This window comes from Phascolarctos cinereus, unplaced genomic scaffold, assembly GCF_003287225.1.
Source record: "Phascolarctos cinereus isolate Bilbo 61053 unplaced genomic scaffold, phaCin_HiC Scaffold_4;HRSCAF=312, whole genome shotgun sequence".
NCBI classification, from domain to species: domain Eukaryota; kingdom Metazoa; phylum Chordata; class Mammalia; order Diprotodontia; family Phascolarctidae; genus Phascolarctos; species Phascolarctos cinereus.
Genome location: NW_027555847.1, coordinates 138,216,121 through 138,241,854, shown reverse-complemented (window position 1 = coordinate 138,241,854; position 25,734 = coordinate 138,216,121). Strand labels below are relative to the sequence as shown.

At 37.6% G+C, this 25,734-nt stretch overlaps 1 protein-coding gene across 1 annotated transcript in view; it reads left to right on the top strand.

The window, feature by feature from the left end:
* Positions 1-25,734, top strand: part of CREBBP (CREB binding lysine acetyltransferase) — a 162,795-nt gene that overhangs the window by 26,571 nt on the left and 110,490 nt on the right. Inside the window, 1 exon segment of the mRNA XM_020995440.2 lies at positions 1,168-1,880. Coding sequence (XP_020851099.1) covers positions 1,168-1,880 — 713 coding nt within the window.

The following is a 25,734-nucleotide window of genomic DNA, read 5'->3' as shown; positions in this document are numbered from 1 at the left end:
AAATCTCATTGGCATGTTGTATCCTAAATTTCCTCACTATTTCTGATAGAGAGTAGAGGTGAAAAATATATATTAGATGTGTTTCTTAGATCAAAATAAACTTTGCAATAATAGCATTAGTATTTCTAGGGTAAAATGTGAATTAAGAAGTAAAAACAGTTATGACATTGTTTGAGAAACACGCAGGTATCTGAAAGTTTTGTTTCTTTGTTAGTACTGTTTTTGGTCTGTGCTTTCCAGGTAAGAGGAGGTATAAAGCTAAGTAGAAATTTTGGCCTTAGGAGGTGATTGGAGAGGATAGTCTTTGTAGTAGTATAGTAGTGAATTAGGGAACTAGGATGCTGAAAAAATTTCATCCTTCATTGACTGGGTTCTCAGTGTGTTTTTGTCATGCAGTATTTTGGGTAAGAAAGCCTTTTAAATGTCAGAATTTTAAATATTAGCATTTAATGTTGCCATAATTGCGAAGAAATATGCAGGTCTAAACATTTGGAATGCCTAATTCTTTTTTATATAGTTATTTTAAAATATGATAGCTATCTTCACGTCTAAAAAGATATAGGACAAGGCTTAGTAACTTTTTGGTTTTGGTGAGTTGTGTGTGTGATGGGTGTGTGTATGTGTGTATGTACACATGTAACAAAACTCAAATAGTTGAGATTATGCCAACACAGTGGGAAAGTTCCCTTTGAATCCTTTTAATCAGTCTCTGTGATCCCTGTGAAAGGAGAGCTGGGATCACCTGTGGGTGGGTGACAGGGGATAGGATTGGGGAGATCTCAGGACAGATCTTGTTATAACTAAGATTATTGTTATAACATGAAATGACTCCATGGTAATTTCTGTTGTTTATTTTGGGGATTGTCAGTTTCCTGAGTAGGTAATTTTTGCTTGGAGGGAGGGTACCATCTCTGAAGTGTCTAAAAACAGTAAGTTCAAGAAATATAACATTTAAATGCAACTAAGCAATAAGTGTATTTTTCTTAAATGGTGACATGAGTGTCTGGAAAATGTAAAACATTGTTCAAAACTTTTTAGAAATATTCCATCAGTCCAACACACCAACTATAGTAAAAGATTCTACAGTACATACTGTAGAAAAGCATGATGATTGCATGAAATTTATTGTTACTTAGTGTTTCACACCTATTTCTCTTTAATTTCTAGATTTTGGGTCACTGTTTGACTTAGAAAATGATCTTCCTGATGAGCTGATCCCCAATGGTGGAGAATTAAGCCTTTTAAACAGTGGGAACCTTGTTCCAGATGCAGCTTCCAAACACAAACAACTCTCAGAGCTTCTGAGAGGAGGCAGTGGCTCTAGTCTAAACCCGGGAATAGGAAATGTGAACTCCAATAGCCCTGTCCAGCAAGGAATTGGTAGCCAGGCCCAAGGGCAGCCGAACAATGCTAATATTGCTAATCTAGGTGCCATGGGCAAGAGCCCTCTGAATCAGGGAGACTCTTCAGCATCAAGCCTGCCAAAGCAGGCCACTAACACCTCTGGACCTACTCCCCCTGCTTCACAAGCACTGAACTCTCAAGCACAAAAACAAGTAGGGTTGGTGACTAGCAGCCCTGCTACATCACAGACTGGACCTGGGATCTGCATGAATGCTAATTTTAATCAGACGCACCAAGGCCTTCTTAATAGTAACTCTGGCCATAGTTTAATGAATCAGCCCCAGCAAGGCCAGGGGCAGGTAATGAATGGATCTCTTGGTGCAGCTGGAAGAGGAAGAGGAGCTGGGATGCAGTATTCTGCTCCTGCCATGCCAGGGAATGCAGGTAGTGTGCTGGCAGAGACACTGACCCAGGTTTCACCACAAATGGCCGGTCATGCAGGATTGAACACGGCACAGGCAGGAGCCATGACAAAGGTAAGTGTATGTCCTTACATATTTATTAATTCTTTCTACTTAATAGCATGGCTTATTCACAAGTAGCCTATTAGCATGGAACTCTGCCTAATCTTTTAATTAGTTGCTTTCTTCCTGCCTTGCGTCTGTCCGTCCGTCCGTCTGTCCATCCGCAGTTGGGGGTTAAGTGACTTGCCCAGAGTCACACAGCTAGTAACTGTTATATGTCTGAGGGTGGATTTGAACTCAGGTCCGCCAGACTCCAGGGCCAGTGCTCTATCTACTGCACAACCTAGCTGCCCCCAATTAGTTGATTTCTTGAAAAAACAATTTTTTCTGAAAATTTTTTTGCAGACTATTTCATAGGTATAGAGTATATATATATACACACACACACACACACACACATACATATACATATACATATACATATACATATACATATATTTGCAGTAGTCAGCAAGACTATATACTAAAAAGATTCAGGAAATCTAAAACTGCTAGGGTTCAAGTGGCAATTCAGATTATTGTTTACTGTATGACTTGTGACATAAGCAGTTGGCCAAATGGTATTCTAGTAGGGGTTTGGCACTGGTATGGTGGGTTTTGAATATGACTATATTAATATTGTTCTTGCACACTGACTAATGGGGGCCCCCAAATGCAGGATATACATTGTACTTGAGATTTTCTTGTTTATTTAAGCAGGTCTTCAGTGTACAATAAAGATTTTTTTAGAATCTGCTCTGTACAGAACACCACGTAGGTGCAGGGGAGGTTACCAAAGCATAGGTAAGACATAGATAGAATCATAGATTTATATCTAGAAGGAACCTTGAAGGCCATGGTTCCTGCTCTCCTGGAACTTACTTTGTTGTGGAGAGATAAGGTACAAACAAAAGTAACTTTGATAGGCTATCCCTAAGTGATTTAGAAAGTTTTGAAACTTGAGAGGTTAGGGATAGGATCTGTATCTGTGATTTCACTGATGAGTAATACAGAAATTCCCTCTTCTAATGCAAGCCCAATACCTTCTCTCAAATTTGTATTTAGAGAATTGCCTGGAGCAAAAGTGTCAAACTTGGTGAAAAACTTTGCATTGTGACCCAAAAAACTCCCAAGTGTGACCTGAATCAGATTGAAATGCAATTGGGAAATGTTTAACAAAACAAATAAAAATATGTGCAACATAAATGATGTTCCTTTCTAAGTAAATATGCTTCTTTCTAAGTCACTATCCCTTTCTGTTTGAGTTTGATGTCCCTGGCCTAGAGCATGATGAGGTTAAGTGACTTGTCCAGGGTATATGTCCAGCCAAGTGTATGTTAGAAGCAGAACTTGGTCCCAGGTCTTCCTGGATCTCAAGGCAGCTCTCGCTCGCTCTCGTGCGCTCTCGCTCTCGCTCTCTCTCTCTCTCTCTCTCTCTCTCTCTCTCTCTCTCTCTGCCTGCTATGCTACACTTAGGCTCCTGTGCCAGATTTGCAGGATGTGATTGACATGAGGGGATTCCAGAAGACTTCATGAAGAGTGGAGAAAGTCATATTTTCTAGAATTTAAAGCTATAAGGGGCCTTACAGATCATCTAGTCTTAATTCCCTCACTTGATACATGAGGAAATCAAGGGTCCTTTTAATCTGCCCAATGTCACATTTCAGTTGGACTTGAAAGGATAGGTAGGAATTCAGCCAGAGAGAAGGACATAAAGGAACACTGAGTAAAGATGAGAACATGCCAGCGTATGGCACTATATAGACAGAACAGCTAGGTCCAGATTAGTGAGAATAATGAATCCAGTGGTGTAGTGGTTGCATGCATTAAAAATCTCACTGTTCGAAGTTTAAATGATGTAAAGTATGAATATTGCTTACCATATTAGTTACCAGTGGAAATATGCAGTGTGATTTTGAATAATGTTCCCACTTCATAGGATTTTGAATTTATTATTTGTACTAATTGGTACCTAGCTTTATGTATATCCAGTGACATCAAATGGATCCAGATCTCTGCAAAGGTGCTGGAGGAGATGTCTTCTCATGTCTTCTTTGTAGCCAAAGCTTTTTCTTTATAACTTTAATTGTTTTGCGGTGGTTGTTATTTGCATTTACATCATTGTAGTCCTTGTATATATTGTTTTCCTGGCTTTGCTTACTTCCCTTAAAATCATGTACCACAATTTTCATTGACAGTGTTTAGGTTTTGTCTTGTATTGTTGAGAATCTTTTTGCAAAAGCCAGAAACATAAAAATGTTTGAAATGGTGAGTTCTCTAAGGCAGCAGTTTTCAAACTTTTTTGATTACTCCTACAGTAAAGAATTTTTGAACACGCACCCCCAGTATGTATTTATTTACTTATTTATATACATATACTACTGTACTCATGATTATGTGTTTATAGAACTTACAAATGTTATAAAACAAAAAATAGGAATCAAGGAAGATGATAAATATAAATTAGTATCTGATCCTGGAGTCATTAGGGAGCTAGTCATTGGAGTATAAGTAGAGTAGCGATGACATGGTAAAACCTATGCTTGAGAAAATTCACTGTGACACCTGTGTGGACGCTAAGAGACTTGAGTCAGTTAGCAGGCCATTGTAATACTTTAGAGGAGAGGTGATGAGGAACTGAATGAGGATGGTAATTGTTGAATGGAGAGAAGGTAATCTTTATGATCACTATTATGGAGGTAGAATCATGACTTAACAATTGGTTGTGTGTATGGGATAATAAATTGGGAATAATACAAAGATTTTGAAGAAAGTGGATGACTGGAAGGATGGTGGTATCCTCTATAGAAACAGGGAAATTCAGAAGAGGTATGAGTTTTAGTGGAAAGTTATTGTTATGAGGTCTTTGCATATTGAAATCCTTATGTGCTTGCTTATCCTTTTCTATTCTCTCTGTTCCACCCACCACTCCACCACAAAAAAGGATATTGTATCAGCTCTTACTCTTTTACCACTTGAGGGGGAGGGGGTAGCTGGTAATGGACTGGTGGGGATGGAGGGACGGAGGGAATTTTAAATGTGCAGCCTGAATTGTGGTTAAGTTTTAACTGCCCAGTGAGTACTGGAGTATCCTGTGTGGAAGGAGACAAATCAGCCTTGACATTGGAGACCGCTGCTATATAGACAAGAGAAGGGGTTCACATGGTCAGAGATATGAAGCTATAAATGACCTTAAGTATCATCTAGTACAGGGATTCTTAACTTTCTTTTGGAGGTCATGGAGCCCTTAGCTTAGGCAGTATGGTAACCTATAGATCTCCCTTCTTAGAACAATTTAAATAATTGGAAAAAATGCTAAATTTTAGTTAGAGGTTAGTGAAAATAAAAATTAACTTTCCCCCATCAACATTTGCAGATCTCAGGTTAAAAACAGGTGATCTGGTCCAGCCCCCTCATTTTATGGAGAAGGAAACTGAAGCCCAAGAGGGGTGTGATTACTTGCCCATGGTAACACATAGACAAGTGGCAAAGCTAGGATTCAAATCTAAGTTGTCTTATAGACCCCACTTTGTAGCATTTTTTTCCTATGCAGTCTTTCCATTGTGTGTGTTCAACCTGAACCAGGATGTCTAGGCCAGATCCATTCTTAATATACACTGCTGTTAGGATTATCCATACAACTTCCAGGTTTGAGAGCAGACTGTTCTGCTTATAGGCCTAGGTTTGGGTCATCCCTAAATTCTGCACTCAATTTGGCATGCATCACTTGTTAATAATAAACCTGTCAGGATATTCAGCACAACTGGTGGGAAGCAGTTGGCTGAAATGATATGATATGATTTTAAATTTATCTGTTACAAAATAGATTAGGTGGTGATTCTAAAGTTTCTCTAAGCATTTTTACTTTTTAGAAAAGAATTGCAAATAATATTTTTCAAAAACAATTTTTGTTGACCTTTTGTTTTTAAATTATTTATGTTCTTATAATGAAGAAAAAAGAGAAAGAAAATACTGCCAATACTAGCTAACAATCACAAAGCTTACTTATTTCCAAAGCACTGTGGAAAGTGCCTTATACATTAAAACTAACCCGTCTTTAAAATAAGTCTGATGTTACATGCAGCATCTCTTGTTCAGGTGGTCCTTAATTTCTTCAAAGGAAGGGATAGGTGCAAAGTTGCTTTTTCATATCACTTCTTTGAGACTAACCTGATCATTGTAATTTCTCAGCATTCAGTTTTGATTGTTATATTATTGTTCTCTCCATTTACATTGTTGTAGTCCTTGTGTCTGTTAAGTAATATTCTTATTACTACATTCATGTGCCAAGATTTGTTTAGCCATTCCCTAACTAAACAGTATTTACTTTTTGATTCCAGTTCTTTTCTACAACACAGTGTACTGCTATAAATATTTTGGGGTGGTGTGATATCTCTCTTTTTGTCATAGATCTCCTTAATGGTATTTTCCTTGCAGGAGAACTTTGGGTCAAAGGATATATTCATTTTACTCACATTCAGAGTTACTTTTAAATATTGAGCCTCATGTGCATTTAATTTATTCAAGGCTTCTTAACCTTTTTTGGTGTCATGGACCTCTGTGGCAGTGTGATGAAGGCTAGTGACTCCTCAGAATTTTTTCACATGAATAAAGTATACACAGATTACAAAGGAAATCAAATATATTGAAATAGTTATCAAAATATATAAATATATTTAATATGTTAAATTTAAATTCCTAGTTCATACAAAATTCAGAAATCCACTGATTGGCTTTCAATTTGAAATCTTGATATTCAGCCTGAATAATTTCAGCCAAACTTAGCAAACTTGACAGACTCTTTTCTGGGTGGGAATATAGCATGTTGGAAAGGGAAAAACACTGTCTCAGACCTGTCTTTGTCCTAGCTATGTGTCACATTGTTATTGTTGACAACGATAATAATAATAGCTAGCATTTATATAGTACCGTCTTTGGACCAGGCGCTGTGCTAAGCTCTTTACGGATACTATCTCATTTGATCTTCACAGTAACTCTGGGAGTTAAGTGCTGTTCAATCCTTGTTTTACAGAGGAGGAAACTGAGGCAGATAGAAATTAAGTGACTTCCTAAAGTTACACAGCTTTTAAATGTCTGAGCCTGCCTTTGAACTCATCTTTCTGACTAAAAGCCCAGCTCTCTGTCTGCATCACCTCACTACCTGAGGCAGTATCTTAAGGATGGGTACTAGTTAATTTTTGTCTTTGTTTCTTACATCACCTAACAATAGCTGGTATGTAGTAGATATTTGATGTTCATTAATTCTGATTGTCTAATTCCTTATCTTTAAAATAAGAGGCTACATTAAATGGTTTATTGATTTAGAGCTGGAAGGTACCTGTGAAGTTGGCTAGTCTAATCCCCTAACTTTATAGTGAAGAAGCAGATGTAGAATAAGTGACATTCAAACCTAGGCACTGTTGACTTGAAAACCAGCCCTCTTTCCACTGCACCAGTTGTATCATTCTGTGGCTGTCTGTGGAGAATGGGAGCACTGGCACCCAGGGTGATCATCACAATCTCTGATAATACAATTTTCTACAGTATTTAACATTTTTGGTTTGATTTTTCTGGCACAGGCAGGTTTGATTTACAATTCATTTTGCCTTTTAGAATTCTTTGTTATTTTTCCTCCATTGTATGATTTTGCTCATTTTTTGAAGGTGAAAATTAGATGCTGAGGAGGAGAAAAACTTGCCAGGGTAAATGCCATAGAATAGAAGTAATAAAAAGTATTAGGTAGCTAACTGTCAGAAATAAGAGGCTTTGTCATGAGAATTTTTCCAATAAAGGCAGCCACTTGTAAATTGTTAAACTATAGTGCCTCCACTGCCAAGATTTAAGTTACATGAAACAGGTATTTGCCACATTTTATAAAGTACAGTGATTAGCAGAAGAATATCCCAAACATGACCACCAGAATGGTGTAGTACCTTGATTGGGCCTTATCAGGACCAGCTGAAGGATAAGAGGAATCTTTGCTATAGAAGAAACTGTTTTAGAGGTACATTCTTGATTGTTCAGTTGTTAGCACACTCTCCCTCTTGAAAATAATTTATATTTACTTATTGGCATACTTATACCCACTAGGAGAATGTAAACTTCTTGAGGTCAGGGACTGTTTTTTGTTTTTGTTTTTTTGGTATTTGTATCCCCAGTACATAGCATGTGCTACCATATGTGTAATAGTTGCCAAGTAAATGTTTATTTAATTGAATTGAAAGTAGTATGCTTTCACAAAATTGTCATTTCACTTTTCTTAATGGTTACTAAGTGTTCCTGTACTTGTACTCAGTTGTCTAATTAGGAAAAGAGTCAAGAGAGCATTCTAAGAGCATATATTTGAATATATAAATTGAATGTTTCTGGAGGAATAAAAATATTTGTCACTGGATTAAAATTCCAGTTTATATATATATATATTGTATGATGATATTTTCCTTTTGGGATCTCTTTCAGGATGGATTCTTGAATTTCTATTTTACCCTCTGGTTCTAGAATGTCAGGGCAGTTTTTCCTTGATAAATTCTTGAAAGATGATGTCTAGGCTCTTTTTTTGATTATGGCTTTCAGGTAGTCCAATAATTTTTAAATTATCTTTCCTGGATCTTTTTTCCAGGTCAGTTGTTTTTCCAGTGAGATATTTCATATTGTCTTCAATTTTTTTCATTCTTTTGGTTTTGTTTTAAAATTTCTTGATTTCTCATAGTCATGAGCTTTTGGACTTCCTTTTCCATTTGGCCGATTCTGCTTTTTGTTCCCTTTTTCTTTCTTTCTTTTTTTTTGTGAAGCAATCGGGGTTAAGTGACTTGCCCAGGGTCACACAGCTAGTAAGTGTCAAATGTCTGAGGCTGGATTTGAAGTCAGGTCCTCCTGATTCCAGGGCCAGTGGTCTGTCTACTGCACCATCAAGCTACCCCCCCCCCCGGTCCAATTCTGCTTTTTAAGGCATCTTCTCCTTGTTGACTTTTTGGACCTTGTTTGCCGTTTGTGTTAGTCTATTTTTTAAGATGTTATTTTTTAGGTTTCCTTCAGCAAGCTGTTGACTCGTTTTTTCATGATTTTTTTTTGCATCACTCATTTCTCTTCCCAATTTTTCCTCTGCTTCCCTTGCTTGCTTTTCAAAATCCTTTTTGAGCTCTTCCATGGCCTGAGACCAATTCATATTTTTCTTGGGGGCTCTGGAAGAGGGAGCTTTGACTTTGTTGTTTTCTTGTGGTTGTATGTTTCGATCTTCCTTGTCACCAAAGTAAGATTCTATAATCTGAATTTTTTCCCACTGTTTGCTCATCTTCCCAGCCAGTTCTTGACTTTTTAACTCTTTGTTAAGGTAGGGGTCTGCTTCCAGTGTGGAGGGTGGACTGTCCCAAGCTTTAGGGGTTTTGTGCAGCTGTTTTTAGAGATAATTTTTGGGACCTGTAAATTTTTAGTTCTTCTAGGGTGGTATGATCAAAGGAGAGGTGTTTACTCCTTTCTTGGCCTGTGCTCTGGTCTGTGAGTGACCACAAGCACTCTTTTCTGCCTTGGGACTGTGAGGAGGATTCACTGTCCATCTCCTTAAGCTCTGCTATGCCAGTGCTTCTCCTCGCCCCAGGACTGGGACCCAGATCCAAGCATGGGCAAAGCAAGAGAATCTTGCTTCAGAGCCAGCAGAGATCCCTAAAATCCTCCTCTGATCAGCTGCTTGATCCCCTCACCTTCTGCGGGCCAAGAGCTCCTGAAGCAGCTACTGCCTCTGTGCCTGCTGCCCTGGGGCTACGCTAGGGCCAGGGCTGTACCGCACTTCTCTCACCCAGTTTTACAGACCTTTCCACTGTACCTTCTAAGTTGTCTTTGGTGTTTGTGGGTTGAGAAGTCTGGAAACCACTACAGTTACTAGTGATTCAGTCCCCTAAGGCTGTTCAAGTTTTCCTCTGGCCCTGTCTTTGCCTGGGTGGACCATGCTGAACTACGCTCCTCTCCCAGTCTAGTGCAACAGACGCTTTTTTTTTTTTACTTTTTTTCTTCTTTTTTTGTTGGGCAAGGGGGTTAAGTGACTTGCCTAGGGTCACACAGCTAGTAAGTGTTACATGTCTGAGGCTGGATTTGAACTCAGGCCTTCCTGAATCCAGAGCCAGTGCTGTATTCACTGCGCCACTTAGCTGCCCCCCTGCAACAGACGCTTCTTATCAACCATCCGGGTTGTCTTGGGCTAGAAATTTGTTTCACTCTGCCTTTCTGTGGGTTCTGCTGCTCTAGAATTTGTTTAGAGTCATATTTTTACAGATATTTGGAGGCGTTTAGGGGAGAGCTCAAGCAAGTCACTGCTTTTACTCTGACATCTTAGCCTTCCCCCTACATGAGAGCTCTTGATTGTGGTTGTGGCATTCCAAGTACTTTTCCTTTTGGAGTTTCTTTTTTTTTTTTTTTTAAGGTTGACTAACCATTTTATTTTCCTCTGATCAGTTGAGGAATGTTGATGGGCAGATAGCTCTTTACATAGGCTTTGGAGGGGGTTTGGGGGCAGCACCAGCAGCTCTGAAGCGCAGTGGGGGTGTCCCATCCTTTCGGGCCTCACTACCTTGCTGTGATTTGCTCAGCTCACACAGTTATGCAGTTTCACATACAGTTTGGGCAGCACATAGGAGTCGAAGATGCTGGCCTTGGAGATGTCCCTGATGGCCGCAGCTTACATGATGTTGTCGATGATGAATTTCTTCATGGCCTTGTCCTTGGGCACGTCCGTTGTTCCTTCTCTTCTTGGTCATCTTGGAAGCCGGGAACTGGAAAAAAAAAAAACAAACAAAAAACCTGGAGTTTCTTTCAGAAGATGAAGGGTAGAGTCTTCCTGTCTTCACTTTGCACTTTGGTTCTAATATGTCTGAGTAGTTTACATTTCTTGAAATAGTGGCTGAGGTTTTTTGTTTTTGCTTTGTTTTTTAATCATGGTTTTCAACGAGTTCATTGATTGTTAAATTATCTCCTTGACCTGTTATCTAGGTCAGTTTTTAAAAATAAAAATAAATTTTTATTGCCGTCTTTTAGTTTTTTTTTAATATGACCACAATTTCTACTAGTATCCCTTCTTTTCTTCCTCCCAGAGGCTCATTTCATATAATAAAAAATTTTTAAGACAATTTAAAAAAAAGAGGAGAAATATACTTAACTGATCAGTACATCAACAAAATGGGAGAATATGTGCAAGTACCATATTCATGGACCTCCCGCCTCTGCAGAGGGATAAGGGAGTGTCTTCTCATTTTCCGTTTGGAGTTTGTTTTTTATAGTTTTGCAACATTTACTTTTGATTTTTTGGGTGGCTCTTTTCCATTTGCATTGTTGTAGTTATGTATATTGCCTTTTTTTGGCTCTATTTACTTCACTGCATCAGTTCATGCAGATCTTTCTATATGTACTCTTTATTCTTCTTTGTATTCTTCATATTTGTCATTTTTACAACACTGTAATGTGCCATCATTCATGTGCCACAGTTTGTTTAGCTGTTGCCTGTTATATTTTTCCCATCTTTTGATTTTCTAATATCCCTTGCTGGGTTCATGGAGATTCTGGGTTTTTTTAGGTCTAGTCTAATTTTGGGGCATCTCTGGTTTGTTAAAGGTTTATCACTTTCTCTTCCATTGAATTTCCTTCCAATTCTTTCAGAGCTTTTACTTCATTTTTTCCCCCTCTCTATTTCTTTTAAGTAGTCACATAGTGCTTGTGGGAAATCCATTTACTTCTTTCAGTCTGTGCTTGCAGTTGTTATGGCATTAGTACCTCTTGCTGTGTTGGATTTTTAGACATTTCTGGATCTATAGTTTGTGTTTTTTTTAAGGGTTACTATCTACTTCTTTGGCTTATATATCTCCAGCCTTAGTTTCAGAATTAGGACTTTGTGCCATGACTGGCAAGTGCCTTCTGCTGTGCTTTTGGGTGACGTGGTGGCCTTGCTTGATCTCAGCCTGGGTCACTTGGGTTCTGTATTGACTTCTACTTGGAGGCAGAGGGTAGGGAGGCATGTCAGTGCTAAGAGCGTTGCTAAGATTTAGGACCCATTCGATACTTGACATTCAGAATGCTGGATTGTCTATGTCATTTCAGGATACTTTCCTGGGTGTCTCAGACTGGGCTTGGCATCTCTGATCTCCAGTTTGCTTCTGTTACACCATGAGTTTCTGATATCCTGGGGTTTTCTTAGAAAAGTCTTCTGCCCATGCTGCCTCTGTATAGAGAGCCTTAAAGGATGCTGGTTGTCTGGCCAAGTTCTAATCATCCTGGGAAGCTTTTTTTTTTTTTTTTGCTTGCAGTGGCACTGGCTTTTCAGACAAGCTCCCTATTCCCTATCCTGTTCATAATGGATATCTGATTAACTTTTTATGTATTTTTGGGGTGGATGTAGTTTATTTGATTTTTTGATTATTACTTGGTTTGGTGCTGTGTTAAGGGGTTTTTGTTGAAAGGGATGTGGAAATTGGGCTGCTTTTTGGGGCAGTCATCTTGGTGTGAAGTACCAGCCTCACATATTTGGACTAAGAACTAAGAAGGAAAAAAAGACATTATTTGGTAACCTTGTAGTTCATTAAAAGTTAAAATTTAGGACTATTTAGTAACAATGCTAACTATTAACTTCAGAGAATATTAGTTGGTGTTAAAAAGTCTGTGTTTGGGTGTAAAGAGAGGCTGTTTAGAGCATAGGTTCTTAAACTTTTGTGGTGGGGCAGTCCAGTAATGGGTGACCTTTCGGAATGTTTTAAAAATGTAAAATAAGATACCTAGAATTACAGAGGAAACCACTTATATTGAAGTACAGCTATCAAAATAATTTTTTTAAAAAGTCCGTGGACCCCAACTTAAGAGGACCTGTCTTGCCGCTTTTTACAAAGAAAGATCATTAGATCATACACATAGATTTGGAACTAGAAGGGACCTTAGAAGGCCCAGTCCTTCCTCATTTTAAAAATGAGGAAATTAATTATCCAGGAGGTTAAATGTCTTGCCTAGGGTTACACAGCCAGAGTGTTCTCGTTCTCGTTCTCTCTCTCTCTCTCTCTCTCTCTCTCTCACACACACACACACACACACACACACACACACACACACACACCCCTTTTAAATTATTTTATGGCATTCATTAAAAATTTTTTTGAGTTCTAAATTTTCTTTCCCTTCCTCCTGCCTCTCCTCTGGTGCATTGAGAAGACAAGCAGTATGATATCAGTTAACAGTTATACATGTGAAGTCATGCAAAACATTTCCATATTAGCCATGTTGCAAAAAAAAAAAAGCAAAGCTGAACAGTAAAAAGCAAGAAACATAAAGTAAAAACTGTATGCTTCAGTGTGCATTTAGAGTTCCATCAGTTCTCTCTCTGGAGGAGGATAGCACTTTTCATCATGGCTCACTTGGAATTGTCATTTTATTGTTTGGAATAGCTAAGTCTTTCACAGTTGATTATCATACTATTGCTGTTGCAGTGTACAATGTTCTTCTGATTCTGTTAATTTCAGTTTACGTGATTTCATATAAGTTTTCTCAGACCATCCTACTCATCATACAGCACAACAGCTTTCTAAGCACAATCATATACCACAGTCATTCTTTAGGTGATGGGCAGCCCCTGTTCCAATTTTTTGTCACTATAAAAAGCTGTTAACAAATATTTTTGTACGTATAGATCCTTTCATTTTTCTTCGTTCTCTTTGGGATACAGACCTCGTAAGTAGTATTGCTGGGTCAAAGAGTATGCATAGTTTCATAGCCCTTTGGGTGTAGTTCCAAAGTGTTTTCCAGATTGGTTGGGCCAGCTCACAACTCCAGCAGTGCATTAACGTACCTGCTTTTCCACATCTCCTCCAGCATTTATTATTTTGTTTTTCTGTTATGTTAGCCAATTTGATACGAGTGAGGTGATAACCTCAGAGTTGTTAAATTTTTTGTTATATTGGCTTGGCCTACCCATGAACAATTTATGTTTCTCCAGTTGTTTAGATCTGTCTTTATTTGTGTGAAAAGTGTTTTGTAATTTTACTTCTGTAGATCCTGAGTTTGTCTTGGCAGGTAGACTCCCAAGTATTTTATACATTATGCAGTTATTTTAAATGGAATTCTCTTGTGTTGTTCACATATAAAAATGCTAATGATGTGTGAGTTTATTTTATGTCCTACAGCTTTGCTAAAAGTTGTTAATTATTTCGTTTGTTCTTTGGTGAGGCAATTGGGGTTAAGTGACTTGCCCAGAGGCACTTTGCAGCTAGTGAGTGTTATGTGTCTGAGGCAAGATTTGAAGTCAGGTCTTCCTGACTCCAGGGCCAGTGCTCTATCCACTGTGCCACCTAGCTGCACGCTAAAAAGTTGTTAATTATTTCAACTACTTGTTTGGTTGGTTCTTTAGCAGTCTCTAATCATATCATCTGCAAAGGGTGGTATTTTTGTTTCCTTGTCTATTTTCATTCCTTCAATTTCTTTTTCTTATCTTATTACTATAGATAGCATTTCTAATAGAATATTGAATAATAGTGGTGTAATGGACATCCTTGCTTTACCCCTGATAAAGGGATAATTGAGAAGGCTTCTAGCATATCCCCATTATAGATGTTTGTCTTTCATCAGGAACTTTTGAAGTCTTCTGTTTAACTGAATGTTCAGTTTTTTCACCTGAATTATACTTAGTTTTGGTAGGTAGGTGATTCTTGACTCTAATCCTAGCTTTTTTACCTTATGAAATATCATGATCCAAGTCCTTCACTCCTTTAACATGATAACTGATAATACGTCTTAGGTGATTCTTACTGTGGCTCCACAATATTTGAATATAATATTCCTGGGAGTTTTCATTTTAGAAACTCTTTCAGGAAGTGATCAGTAGATTTTTAAAATTTCTACTTTACCCTCTGTTTCCAGCATACTGAAGCAGTTTTCCCTTATAATTTTTTGAAATAAAATGTCTAAGATCTTTTTTTTTCTTGGTCGCGGTTTTCCTGTATTTGATTAATTATTGAGTGATAGTTTCCTGCTCAGTGCTTTTTTTCCAGTAATATATTTTACATTTTCTTCCATCACCCCCCCCAAGAAGCTTTATTTCTTCTTGAATTCTCATGCAGTCATTAGCTTCCAGTTGCCCAATTCTAATTTTTTTTTTTTTGCTTAGACAGTCAGGGTTAAGCGACCTACCCAGGATTACACAGCTAGTAAGTGTCAAGTGTCTGAAGCTGGATTTGAATTTAGGTCCTCCTGACTCCAAGGCTAGAGCTCTATCCACTGCACCACTTAGCTGCCTCCCAATTCTAATTTTTAAGGAATTAGTTTTCTCCAGTGAGATTTTATACCTCTTTCGTTTGTCCAATTTTGCTTTTTTTTAAATTATGTTTAGTTTTCAACATTCACTTCTATAAGCTTTTGAGTTTTAAATTTTCTCCCCTTCCTTCACCTTCCCCCCCCCCAGATAGTGTGCAATCTGATATAGGCTCTACAAATACATTCTTTTTTTTTCCATTTAAAAAAAAGTTATTTTTAGTTTTCAACAAACACTTCCATAAGCTTTTAGTTTTTAAATTTTCTCTCCCTCCCTCCCCACCCCCCTCCTTAAGACAGTGTTCAATCTGATATGGGCTCTACATATACATTCCTATTAAACATTTTCACACTAGTCATGTTGTAAAGAATTAGAATGAATGGGAGGAACCATGAGAAAGAATGGAAAAAAAAACAAAAGAGAGAGAGCAAATAGTATGCTTCCATCTGCATTCAGACTCCATAGTTCTTTCTTTGGATGTGGATGACCTTTTCCATCCTGAGTCTTTTGGAGTTGTCCTAGATCTTTGCGTTGCTGAGAAGAGCTACATCTACCAAAGTCTGTCATTACACAGTGTGGCAGTTACTATGTACAATGTTTTCCCGGTTCTGCTCACTTCACTCAGCATCAGACCATACAAGTCTTTCCAGGTTTTTCTGAAGTCGGCCTGCTCATCATTTCTTATAGCACAGTAGTATTCCATTACATTCATATACCACAGCTTGTTCAGCCATTCCCCAGTTGATGGGCATCCCCTGAAGGAGCTGCCATAATTATTTTTGTACATGTGGGTCTTTTCCCCATGTTTCTGATCTCTTTGGAATATAGCCCTAGAAGTAGTATTTCCAATTCTGTTTTTTAAGGAGCTGTTTTTGTGCTCTTTTACCGTTTAGTTAGTTGTGTTTTTAAAGGTATATTTTGATGCCTCTTTGGCCAATTTTAAATAATTCAGTAATTTTATTGAATCACCCTAATCTCTTTCCCCATTTTTCCTCTACCACTCTTAACTGATTTTTACAATGACTTTTGGGGGAAGGTAGGTGGCGCAGTGGATAGAGCACCGGCCCTGGAGTCAGGAGTACCTGAGTTCAAATGTGGCCTCAGACACTTAACAGTTACTAGCTGTGTGACCCTGGGCAAGTCACATAACCCCAATTGCCTCATCCAAAAAAACCCCAAACTGATTGTTAGCTCTTCCAGGAATTTTTGTTGGGCTTGAATCCAGTTCACATTTTTTTCCCCCTTTGAGGCTTTACCTTGTAGTTGTTTTGACTTATTTGTCTTCTGAGTTAGTTACTTGATCTTCCTGCCACCATGGTAGCTTTTTATGGTCAGGTTCTTTTTATGTCGTTCCTTTATTTTTCAGCCTGCTTTTTGACTTTGAACTTAATATTAAAGTTGAGTTCTCTTCTTGGTGTGCAGGTTGGGGAATGTACCAAGCTTCAGCCTTTTTTTCCACTACTTTTTTCAGAGCTAATTCTGGGGTTTGGAAGTTTTCCGCGCTCCAAACTGATATGATTTGAGGAGAGATGTGTTCCGTGTTCTCTTGGTCTGCACTCTAGTTCTTATCCACAAAGGGGCCCGGATTCCTTGAAGTTGTAAGCAGTATTCCTCCTCAAGGCCTGTGATCCTTTGTGTGACAGCAAGTTTTACTGTTCCTCAGAGACTATGCTTCCTCTTGACTCACTCTTGAATTCTCTTCCCTGTAACTGTGAGCCAGAAGTGTGTATAGGCAATCGAATTTTCAGATAGCACCCTGTCCTATCGTTGGGGTCCCTTGTAATCTCTTTCTGACTGGTTTACAGATCCCCTTACTGCTTTGGCTTGAGAGCTTCTGAAGCTGCTACTGCTGTCTCCAAGCCAGTCCCCACCCGCGTGTCATAGACTTCTCCTCTATTCCTCCTGAGCTGGCTCTTCCACTCTAGAATTTGATTTGAGGTGTTGTTTTAATGTTGTTTGGAGGGGAACATTGGGAGAGAGGGGCTGCTTCGTTTGCTCTGCCATCTTGGTTCCATTCCCCGGCAAGTTTCAGAGGTGAGTTTTGTATCTACTTCTTCCTGACTCTGAGTCCTGGGTTCTATCCACTATATTATGTTTGTCTCTTTTGTTTTGTTTTGTGGATGCTTTTTGGTGAGGCAGGTGAGGTTAAGTGACTTGCCCAGGGTCACACACTAAGTGTCAAGTGTCTGAGGTTGGATTTGAACTCAGGTCCCCGTGACTCCAAGGCTGGAGCTCTATCTGCTGTGCCAGCCAACTGCCCTATGTTTATCTTTTGGATAAGGCTTCTTAGAGTTTTATCCTTGACATTGTCTTGCCCCTTTCTGTTTATCTGGATCCTTCTACAAAGGAGATGGACCAAGGAAGGATATCATGGGAAGCCTGGGAAATATCACTGAACAGTTTTAATTTCATCTTTTTATTGCTATAGCTCACACTATGATAAACAATTAGATTTACGAAGAAGAGGAAAAGACTGGACAAGATAAATGGGATAGAGATTAAGGGGAGGAAGAAGAGGGAATTTTAATAGAGTTAAGGAACTTTCAGTTTTCATTTTACAATCTGATGATTTATTTGGAAGTTCAGAAAATTTTTTTTTTTAACTTGAGAAATAAAACAAGTCACTGGTAGCTGAAGATGTACTATTACTATATACTTTCATGGATAGGATTTTGCAATTCTTGAACTACAGTTTGCCAAGTCAATTAAGTAGGGATTTTTTTGCCTGTCACTCAGTGAGGTCCTGGAATTAAGATGCTGTACTGAGGTGAGGTTTATTTAAACATTTTTTAAAATTAAAATTGAAGAAAAGGTTTCAGTTATCACACCCACTAAAAGAAAAGCAAAATCCTTGTAACAAATAGGCACAGTCAAGCAAAACAAATTCCCATATTGGCAGTGTCCAGAAAGGTGTCTCCTTCATATTCTGTCTCTATGTCTGGAGAGATGGGTTGAAACTTAGTTTCTTAGGGCAAGCTCTAAGAAACTAAACCTTTTGTATTCGTAAACAGCTTAATCTGAAGATAGGCACATTTAAATAACTGGTCAGTTTAAAAGCAATCTTATTTGCCAGGAGAATGAAAAATCAGTGAGGTTTCTAAAATGATTTATTACTTTTTCTCCACACCTATATGTACATCAAGAATAAAAGACCTAGAATCTAAAGGAGAATGATGGGGAAAAAAAATAATTGTGAGAATAAGACAGACACCAAATTATATTATGAAATAGTAATAATCAAATCTAGTACTGGTTAATAAAAATGCAACAAACATTTGTTATTTTTAAATGTATTTATATTGATAGCTTTTGTATTTACATCATCTAGACTTTTTTTGAATTCTTCCTCTTTGACAGAACCATCCCATGTAACAAAGAATTAAAAAAAATTAAAGAGGAATAAGAGAAAAAATTCAGTCTAAACAGTCATTACAAAAAAAAAATCTGACATTATTTGTGATGTTCCACACCTGTAGTGCTTTCATGTCAGTAAGAATTTATTAAACCTCTACTATATGCCAGGAACTGTACCAAATATTTGATATAAAAAGAAAAGCTAGTAAAAAAAAAACAAACCCAAAAAGTGGATCAGTGGAACAGATATAAGAAAAAAAGGAAAAACAATTGAACTTAATAGCCTAATGTTTGAAAAATCAGAGGACATATGTTAATAGAGAAGAACTCCCTATTTGAATAGGGTTGCTGGAACATTTGAAATCATTTTGTCAGAAACCAGGTTTTGGCCAACATTTTATTTCAGATGGCTCAATTATTTCAGATAAGATGGTGAAAACAATTAGAATAAGACCAAGACAAAAGTACCTTTCCCAGCTATGATGTCGGTAATTCTTAATCATACAGATTTTAGAACTATGGGTGATGAAAAAGGACAGAATAGATAATTTTGATTGAATGAAATGGAAAAGCCAAAATTAACTATTAAATTAAGGGAAATAATCAATTTTAGAAGAATTTTCTTTGTATCACATAGCTTTGATGGGTGTCTGCTGTATCCAAGACACATAGAGAACTAACACAAAAATTTGAAGTCCAAAAGCCATTTCTGGTTTGGTTAAGCGCTCAAATGATATGGGGGAAAACAGTTCTCAAAAGAAGAAATGCAAACTATTAATGTATATGAATGGGTATTCCAAATCACTAATAGGAGAAATGCAAATCAGAGGAGCATTTTGAGATTTCTCCTTATACACACAGCAAAATGGCAAGGATTACAAAAGTTGGGAATAATCTGTGTTGAAGAGATTGTAGAAAGATAGTCTCACTAATCCATTGTTGGTAGAGTTCTGAGTTGACCCAGCTATTCTAGGATGCATTTTCTAATTAACTATATTTTTATATCTAAATGAATTTATTTCAGTATTTTAAGAAGTCACTTTTTCTCTCTCCCACAGTCTATAAGGATTCTTTGTCCATTCATTTCCATTTATACTTTTTCCTCCTATGTTCAAATAATACTCCTACAAAAAATTCTTTTTCTTTTTAAACAGCATTCTTAGGGTGTATCCCCAACAACAGAATTACTAGGTTAAAGAGTGTGAAAGTGTAAAACATATATTGAGGGCTTCCTCAATGAACATATGAGATGGAAGCAGGTTTACTTTAATAAGTCATATTCTCTAACAAACCACAGCATTACAGTTATTCAATTAATTGAAAGATGTAGGGAACACAAGATCCCTTTTTGCTTATTCCTTGACTGTAAAAAGTATAATCTTATAGAGAAAATGCCTGTGTAAAGGTACCGGAACAAGGTGTTTCTGATGTATGTATTTAAACAATATAAGAAACCTTGAAACATATAACAATGGAATTGACTTTGTTCAGCCCTCTGTTTATGAATATCAAGTAAGGAATAAAGCACGGGGACTTGTTTGCCAAAGATGCCTGCCATTGTCATGGAGGATACTCAGTGTGTTTTCACTAACTTTTCACTAAAATCGTTTTAAAAATTCAGGCAGTCTGCATAGAATAAAGCCAAGTGGATGAAGAATTCCTATTGTCTAAGTCAGGAGATGCAGTTGAATGGGCAATCCATAGAGCTGATCCATCAGTACATATCATAGATCTTGAACAGACACTGCAGATGAATAGTGAAACAGGGCCAGAACTGAATGGGAGTGCTTTTGGTGATCCTAAGCTTCTGCCTAAAACAAAGAGTCTCATTATTCTTCTAGATACCATATGGTTATGAAGCATGGAATATCATATTCTCCAAAGAATTAAAATTGCATAATCACTTAAATGACAATAGAGAGACACTTGGTAGTCATGTGGACCCAGCTCGTGAAAAATTGCATAGGAGAAGAGGCTTAAAAGATAAATGATTGGAAAAGGAGCTGATTCAGTAATGTAGTAAGAATAATAATTTGGATAGCTGATTTGCTTTGTTGTTAGCCACAGTTGTGATTTAATTGACAGTCCTTGGCATGTTTGGTTGGACTACCTTTGGAAGATTTGTGAGAGGCTAGGGACAAGAGTCACGCAGGATAAGTTGTTATGGATGAGTTTCAGTTTGTATCTTTGGAGAGAGTATCCACATTAATGAAGTCATATATCCATCAAGTGTTGGAGAAGGTTATCATTTTGTTACTGGCTGAATGCTTCTGAAATGCCTGGCTCAGACAGATTCATAGGTGAATTTATAAAAATCTTCCAAGGTCAAATAATTACTGTATTAAATAGGCATATGTCTAACTATGTTCTGGAATCCTCGAGTACATGTAATCTCTTCTATTCATCTGTTTCCAGCAGTGACCTTGCCCCTGATCCATCAGCCTTAAAAAATGTGTACAATAAATGAATAATTAGATTTTGTTTTTATTTTAAAATTTGGTTTGTGGGCTATTTTTCACATTTATGATATAAAGTACTACTTTTATTCACACCATATATATCCTGTTTAGGATCATCATTTTTGAATATATACCAAGTCTCCAAAGAACAATTCTTGGAATCAAAGAACAAAAAAATCAATAAAAATCAAAGAATAAAAAAGGGAACAAAAGAACTGAGCAAAACTGACTAAGATAACAACTGAGTATGATAGCATATAGAGTTTTCCAGCAGCCATAGTCTCTAATCCAGGCCTGCACAACCTGTGCCCAGCCAAAGGCTTTGGGCGGCAGGGGGGAGGGGGGTGTCTGTCCTCTACATTTTTTGGTCTGTCTTCTGCATTTTTCACTGGTGGTTGCTGGAGATCTTTGAGCGTGTTGCAAGTGACCTGTTGGCAGGTTGTGGAATCCTACTCTAATCTCTTCAAAGAATGGAGGGCAGTTGATATATATATATTTTTCTCCTACAGTGCCAACATTTATTGTCATAACTACATAGCATTCAGTTTCATATTTTTTTCCTCCTTTCAGTTTACATTATTGAAATCATTGATTACATTATTTTCCTTTAACTTTGCATTGGTCCACATAAGTCTTGCCATGTTTCTTCAGAGTCTTCAAAGACACCATTTGTTTAGCCATTTTCCATTCCATGGGCATCTATCTACTTTTGTTTCTAGTTCTTTGCCATCATAAGAAAAGTGCTGCTATTAATATCTTGCGGTATATGGGAACCTTTATAAAGAATATTTAAAATTCTTATTCCATCAGTAATGTAGTTGAAATTTAACTTACATATTTTTAAATTTTTATTTAGGAAATTAAATTGGGGCTAAATACTACTTGAAGCCATTGGCTGTAATAATTTAAAATTTTTCTCCTCCTTATCTGCTACTTCCTAATACTCTTTTTCATTTTCTGTTGCTTCATTTCAGCTACACACCTGGATTTTGTTTTGTCTTCCTTGGGACATTCTGTGTTAGAGATTATAGTGGAATGTAGAAGTTAGCTTTTGGAGTTAGCTTCTAAATTTAGCACAGCAGACTGAAATTGGTTATAGTCAGGATGACCCTTGAGGTTGGTATGATCACATGGGGATAGTTAGTATTAAATAAATGTTAGTGTTCATTATTATAACCTTGATTTTGTCATTATCCACAAGTATTCCACTTCCATGTTTGTGAACTTCAAAATTCCTTTATCTGATCATAATCTTTTATCATTCCATTTTTCTATGTTCCTTACTACTTAATGAACTTCAGTGGCACCTAATCAATCCTTTGAACCACCCTTGCACTAACTGTACACTCATGCCCCTTCCCTCCTTGTTGAATCAGTTTAGCTCAACAATATCCTTTACACTCATCCCTTGTGTCCTTGTCCTGTTACCTGTTATGTTCATATTAAACCTATTTTCACATTAGTTATGTTGTAAAGAAGAATTAGAACCAATGGGAGAAACCACAAGAAAGAAGAAACAAAAAAAAAGGCACATAATTTTAATTTGGCATTCACTGTCCAGTTTGAAATCTTTTTAAATCTCTCAAATCAAATGACTGTCCCATTCATCACCATAGCATTCCAAACCTTTTCACCCCTTTATCTTTACCTTCTCAGCTAAGGGCCTTGCTTCATACTTTGCTGGAAAAAAAAAATTGAGGCCTTTTCATTGAGAAGTACTCTTCATTCCACTTCTCACAAGACTCTGACATCTTCCTCCACCATCTCATCCTTCACTCATGTTTCCTATTAAGAGATGACCCTTCTTTACCAAGGTTATCCTCTCTACCTGCACTTTTGATCCTATCCCCTCTGGTCACCTGCTTGATCCATTTATCAGTTCCTTCTGCTGTCTAATCTTCAGTATCTTCCTGTCTGCTGGCTTCTTTGCTGCCTATTTATTCTTTCTGTCTCATTCTTCCATTAAAAAAACAATAAGAAGCAAACAACAAAAAAACCCCTACTCACTTGATTCAGCCATTCCAGTTTAGTATTGATCCATATCTCTCCTCCCTTTCCTAGCTAAATATATTGAGAAAACCATCTGTATTAGGTGGCTCCAGTTCTTTATTCTCTATTCCATACCTGCAGTCTGTCTGCCATCATTTTAACTGAAACTTTCCTCTCCAGAGTTACCAATCATTTCTTAGTTATTCTTCTTGACTCTTTGTAGCCTTTGACATAGCTAATCATCATTTACTTCTGGATGAGTTCTTTCTACATTTACTTTATGTGATTCTTTCCTTTTTTCTACTATAAGCCTGACCACTCCTTGTCAGACTCCTTTGTTCAGTTTTCATTCTAGCCACAGCAGCTAAGACAAGTGTCTTCTGAGGGTCTGTTCTGGGCTCTGTTCTCTTCTTTATCTTTGACCCTTGTTTAATGATCTCACCAGCTCCCTTTTTAGCTGTCCTGTCTATGCAGATAATCCCCATTTCTATACATCCAGCTCTAATCCCTCTCTCTGCAAAGCTGTAGTCCTGTATTACCAGCAGCCTTTTGGACATCTTGAATTGGATGTTCCATAGGTACCTCAAATACATTATGCCTAAAACAGAATTAATTATCTTTCTCCTTGAAACCTTCTTCCCCCGCCCCCCCCGTGAACTTTTCTCTTCCTGTTAAGCATAGCTTCATTTCTGCAGTCACTCAGGGTCACAACTTATATGTCATCCTCAACATATCTAATCTTTATTTTCAGATTTTGACATCTCTGCCTTCACAACAGATAATATAATATGAAAGAATACATTTGTGTGTAAAGGAGAGTAGATCAGGGAAGACTTTATGGAAGTAGCATATGAGTGGGGCTCAAAGAATGGTTAGGAATTCATTAAGCAAAGAAAAGGAGGAAATTCTAGGTTTCAAAAAATAACATGAATAAAGGCATAAAGGTAAGAAAACCAAGGCATATGGAGGCAAGGGAAGGTTTGCAGGAAGAATGTCAGTTTGCCTTAAGCATAAACATATGTGGAAGAATATTACAGACGTTTATTTGTATATGTCTCATTTTTTTTTTAAGGCAATTGGGGTTAAGTGACTTGCCCAAGGTCACATAGCTAGTGTCAAGTGTTTGGTCTGAGGCTGGATTTAAATTCAGGTCCTCCTGACTTCAGGGCCAGTGCTCTATTCACTATGCCACCTAGCTGCCCCTCATCTTTCCACTAAGCTTTATGCTTCATGAGGGCAGGGACTCTGTATCTGACAACTTTTTGTTTTGTCTTTTTTTTTTTTAAACAAATGCTTTAAACGTTTGGTTTGCATTTTAATAAAGTAGAAGAGGTGGAAATTTTCAGTTGAATGTGAGCAAAGGCAGAAAAACATAGCGACTTTTAAAAATAAATGTATTTATTTCTTTTTAGTTTCCAAAATTCACTTCAATAAGATTTTGAGTTCCAAATTTTCTCCCCATCTCTCCCCTTCCCCTACTGCAAGATGGCATATAATCTGATATAGGCTCAACATACACATTTATATTAAACCTGTTTTCACATTAGTCATATAAAGAAGAATTAGAATCAATGGTAGAAACCACAAGAAAGAAGAAACCAAAAGAGAGAGCGCAAATAATATGCTTCCATCTGCATTCAGCCTCCATAGTTCTTTCTTTGGATGTGGATAGCATTTTCCATCCTGAGTCTTTTGGAGTTGTCTTAGATCTTTGCATTGCTAAGAAGAGCAAAGTCTATCAAAGTTAGTCATAGCACAGTGTGGCTGTTACTGTGTACAGTGTTCTCCTGGTTCTGCTCATTTCACTCAGCATCAGTCCATACAAGTTTTATCAAGTTTTTCTGAAGTTTGCCCTGTTCATCATTTCTTATACCACAGTAGTGTTCCATTACATTCATATACCTCAACTTGTTCAGCCGTTCCCCAGGTGATGGACAGTCCGTCAATTTTCAGTTCTTTGCCCCCACAAAAAGCTGCTATAAATATTTTTGTATATGTGGGTCCTTTTCCCGTTTGTATATTTGTATGATCTCTTTGGGATACAGACCTAGAAGTGGTATTGAACATAGCAGTTGTTTAAAGGAAGACATGTGGTCCCTTTTGACAGAGGAATGGCTAGCCACCTATTCAAGAAACCCATTAAAGACATCAAGGGGGTAGTACTACTTACCCAGGCTTCAGAATCTTAAAGGACTGAGGTAAGCAAGTTGCCACAAAACTCTTTGCAGAGATTGGGGGTGCTGGTCAAGAGTTGGAATTAACCTACTTTTTTCCCTTAAAGGTTTTGCAGACCCCCCCTTGTGTCTCTACATTACTGTTTCTTTTCCTCTTTCTTTTTCCCTGTGTACATGCATGGACATAACCTTTTTCATTTTTGCCTCAGGCTTTTTATGGACCTGTGGGAGAATGGGGCAGATTTGGGTTTAGTATAAGGAAAACTTTGTAAGAGTTAGAATTATCCACAAGTCGAATGGGCTGCCTTGGGAAGTAATTTTCACTGAGAAGTTTTCAAATAAAGGCTTTATGACCACTTGTGTAGTAGAAGAGGTTTTTCTGGTTTGATTATGAATTTGACTTCTGAGTGATTTCTAAGACCCCTTCACTTCTAGGTAACTTTTGGGGCCTTTTCCCGACTCAGATTATACAATTCTCTTTTGCTTTTCCTGTGTGGGTCCCCCATAGGAGACAATATTCGAGAAATATTATATTACTTTTGCAGGTATGGAGTCCCTCAGAACTAAGGTGCCTTAGATGGAAGGAAGGGGGTCTCTTAGTACCAAATCTCAAGCAGTACTACAAAGCAAGAATCATTAAA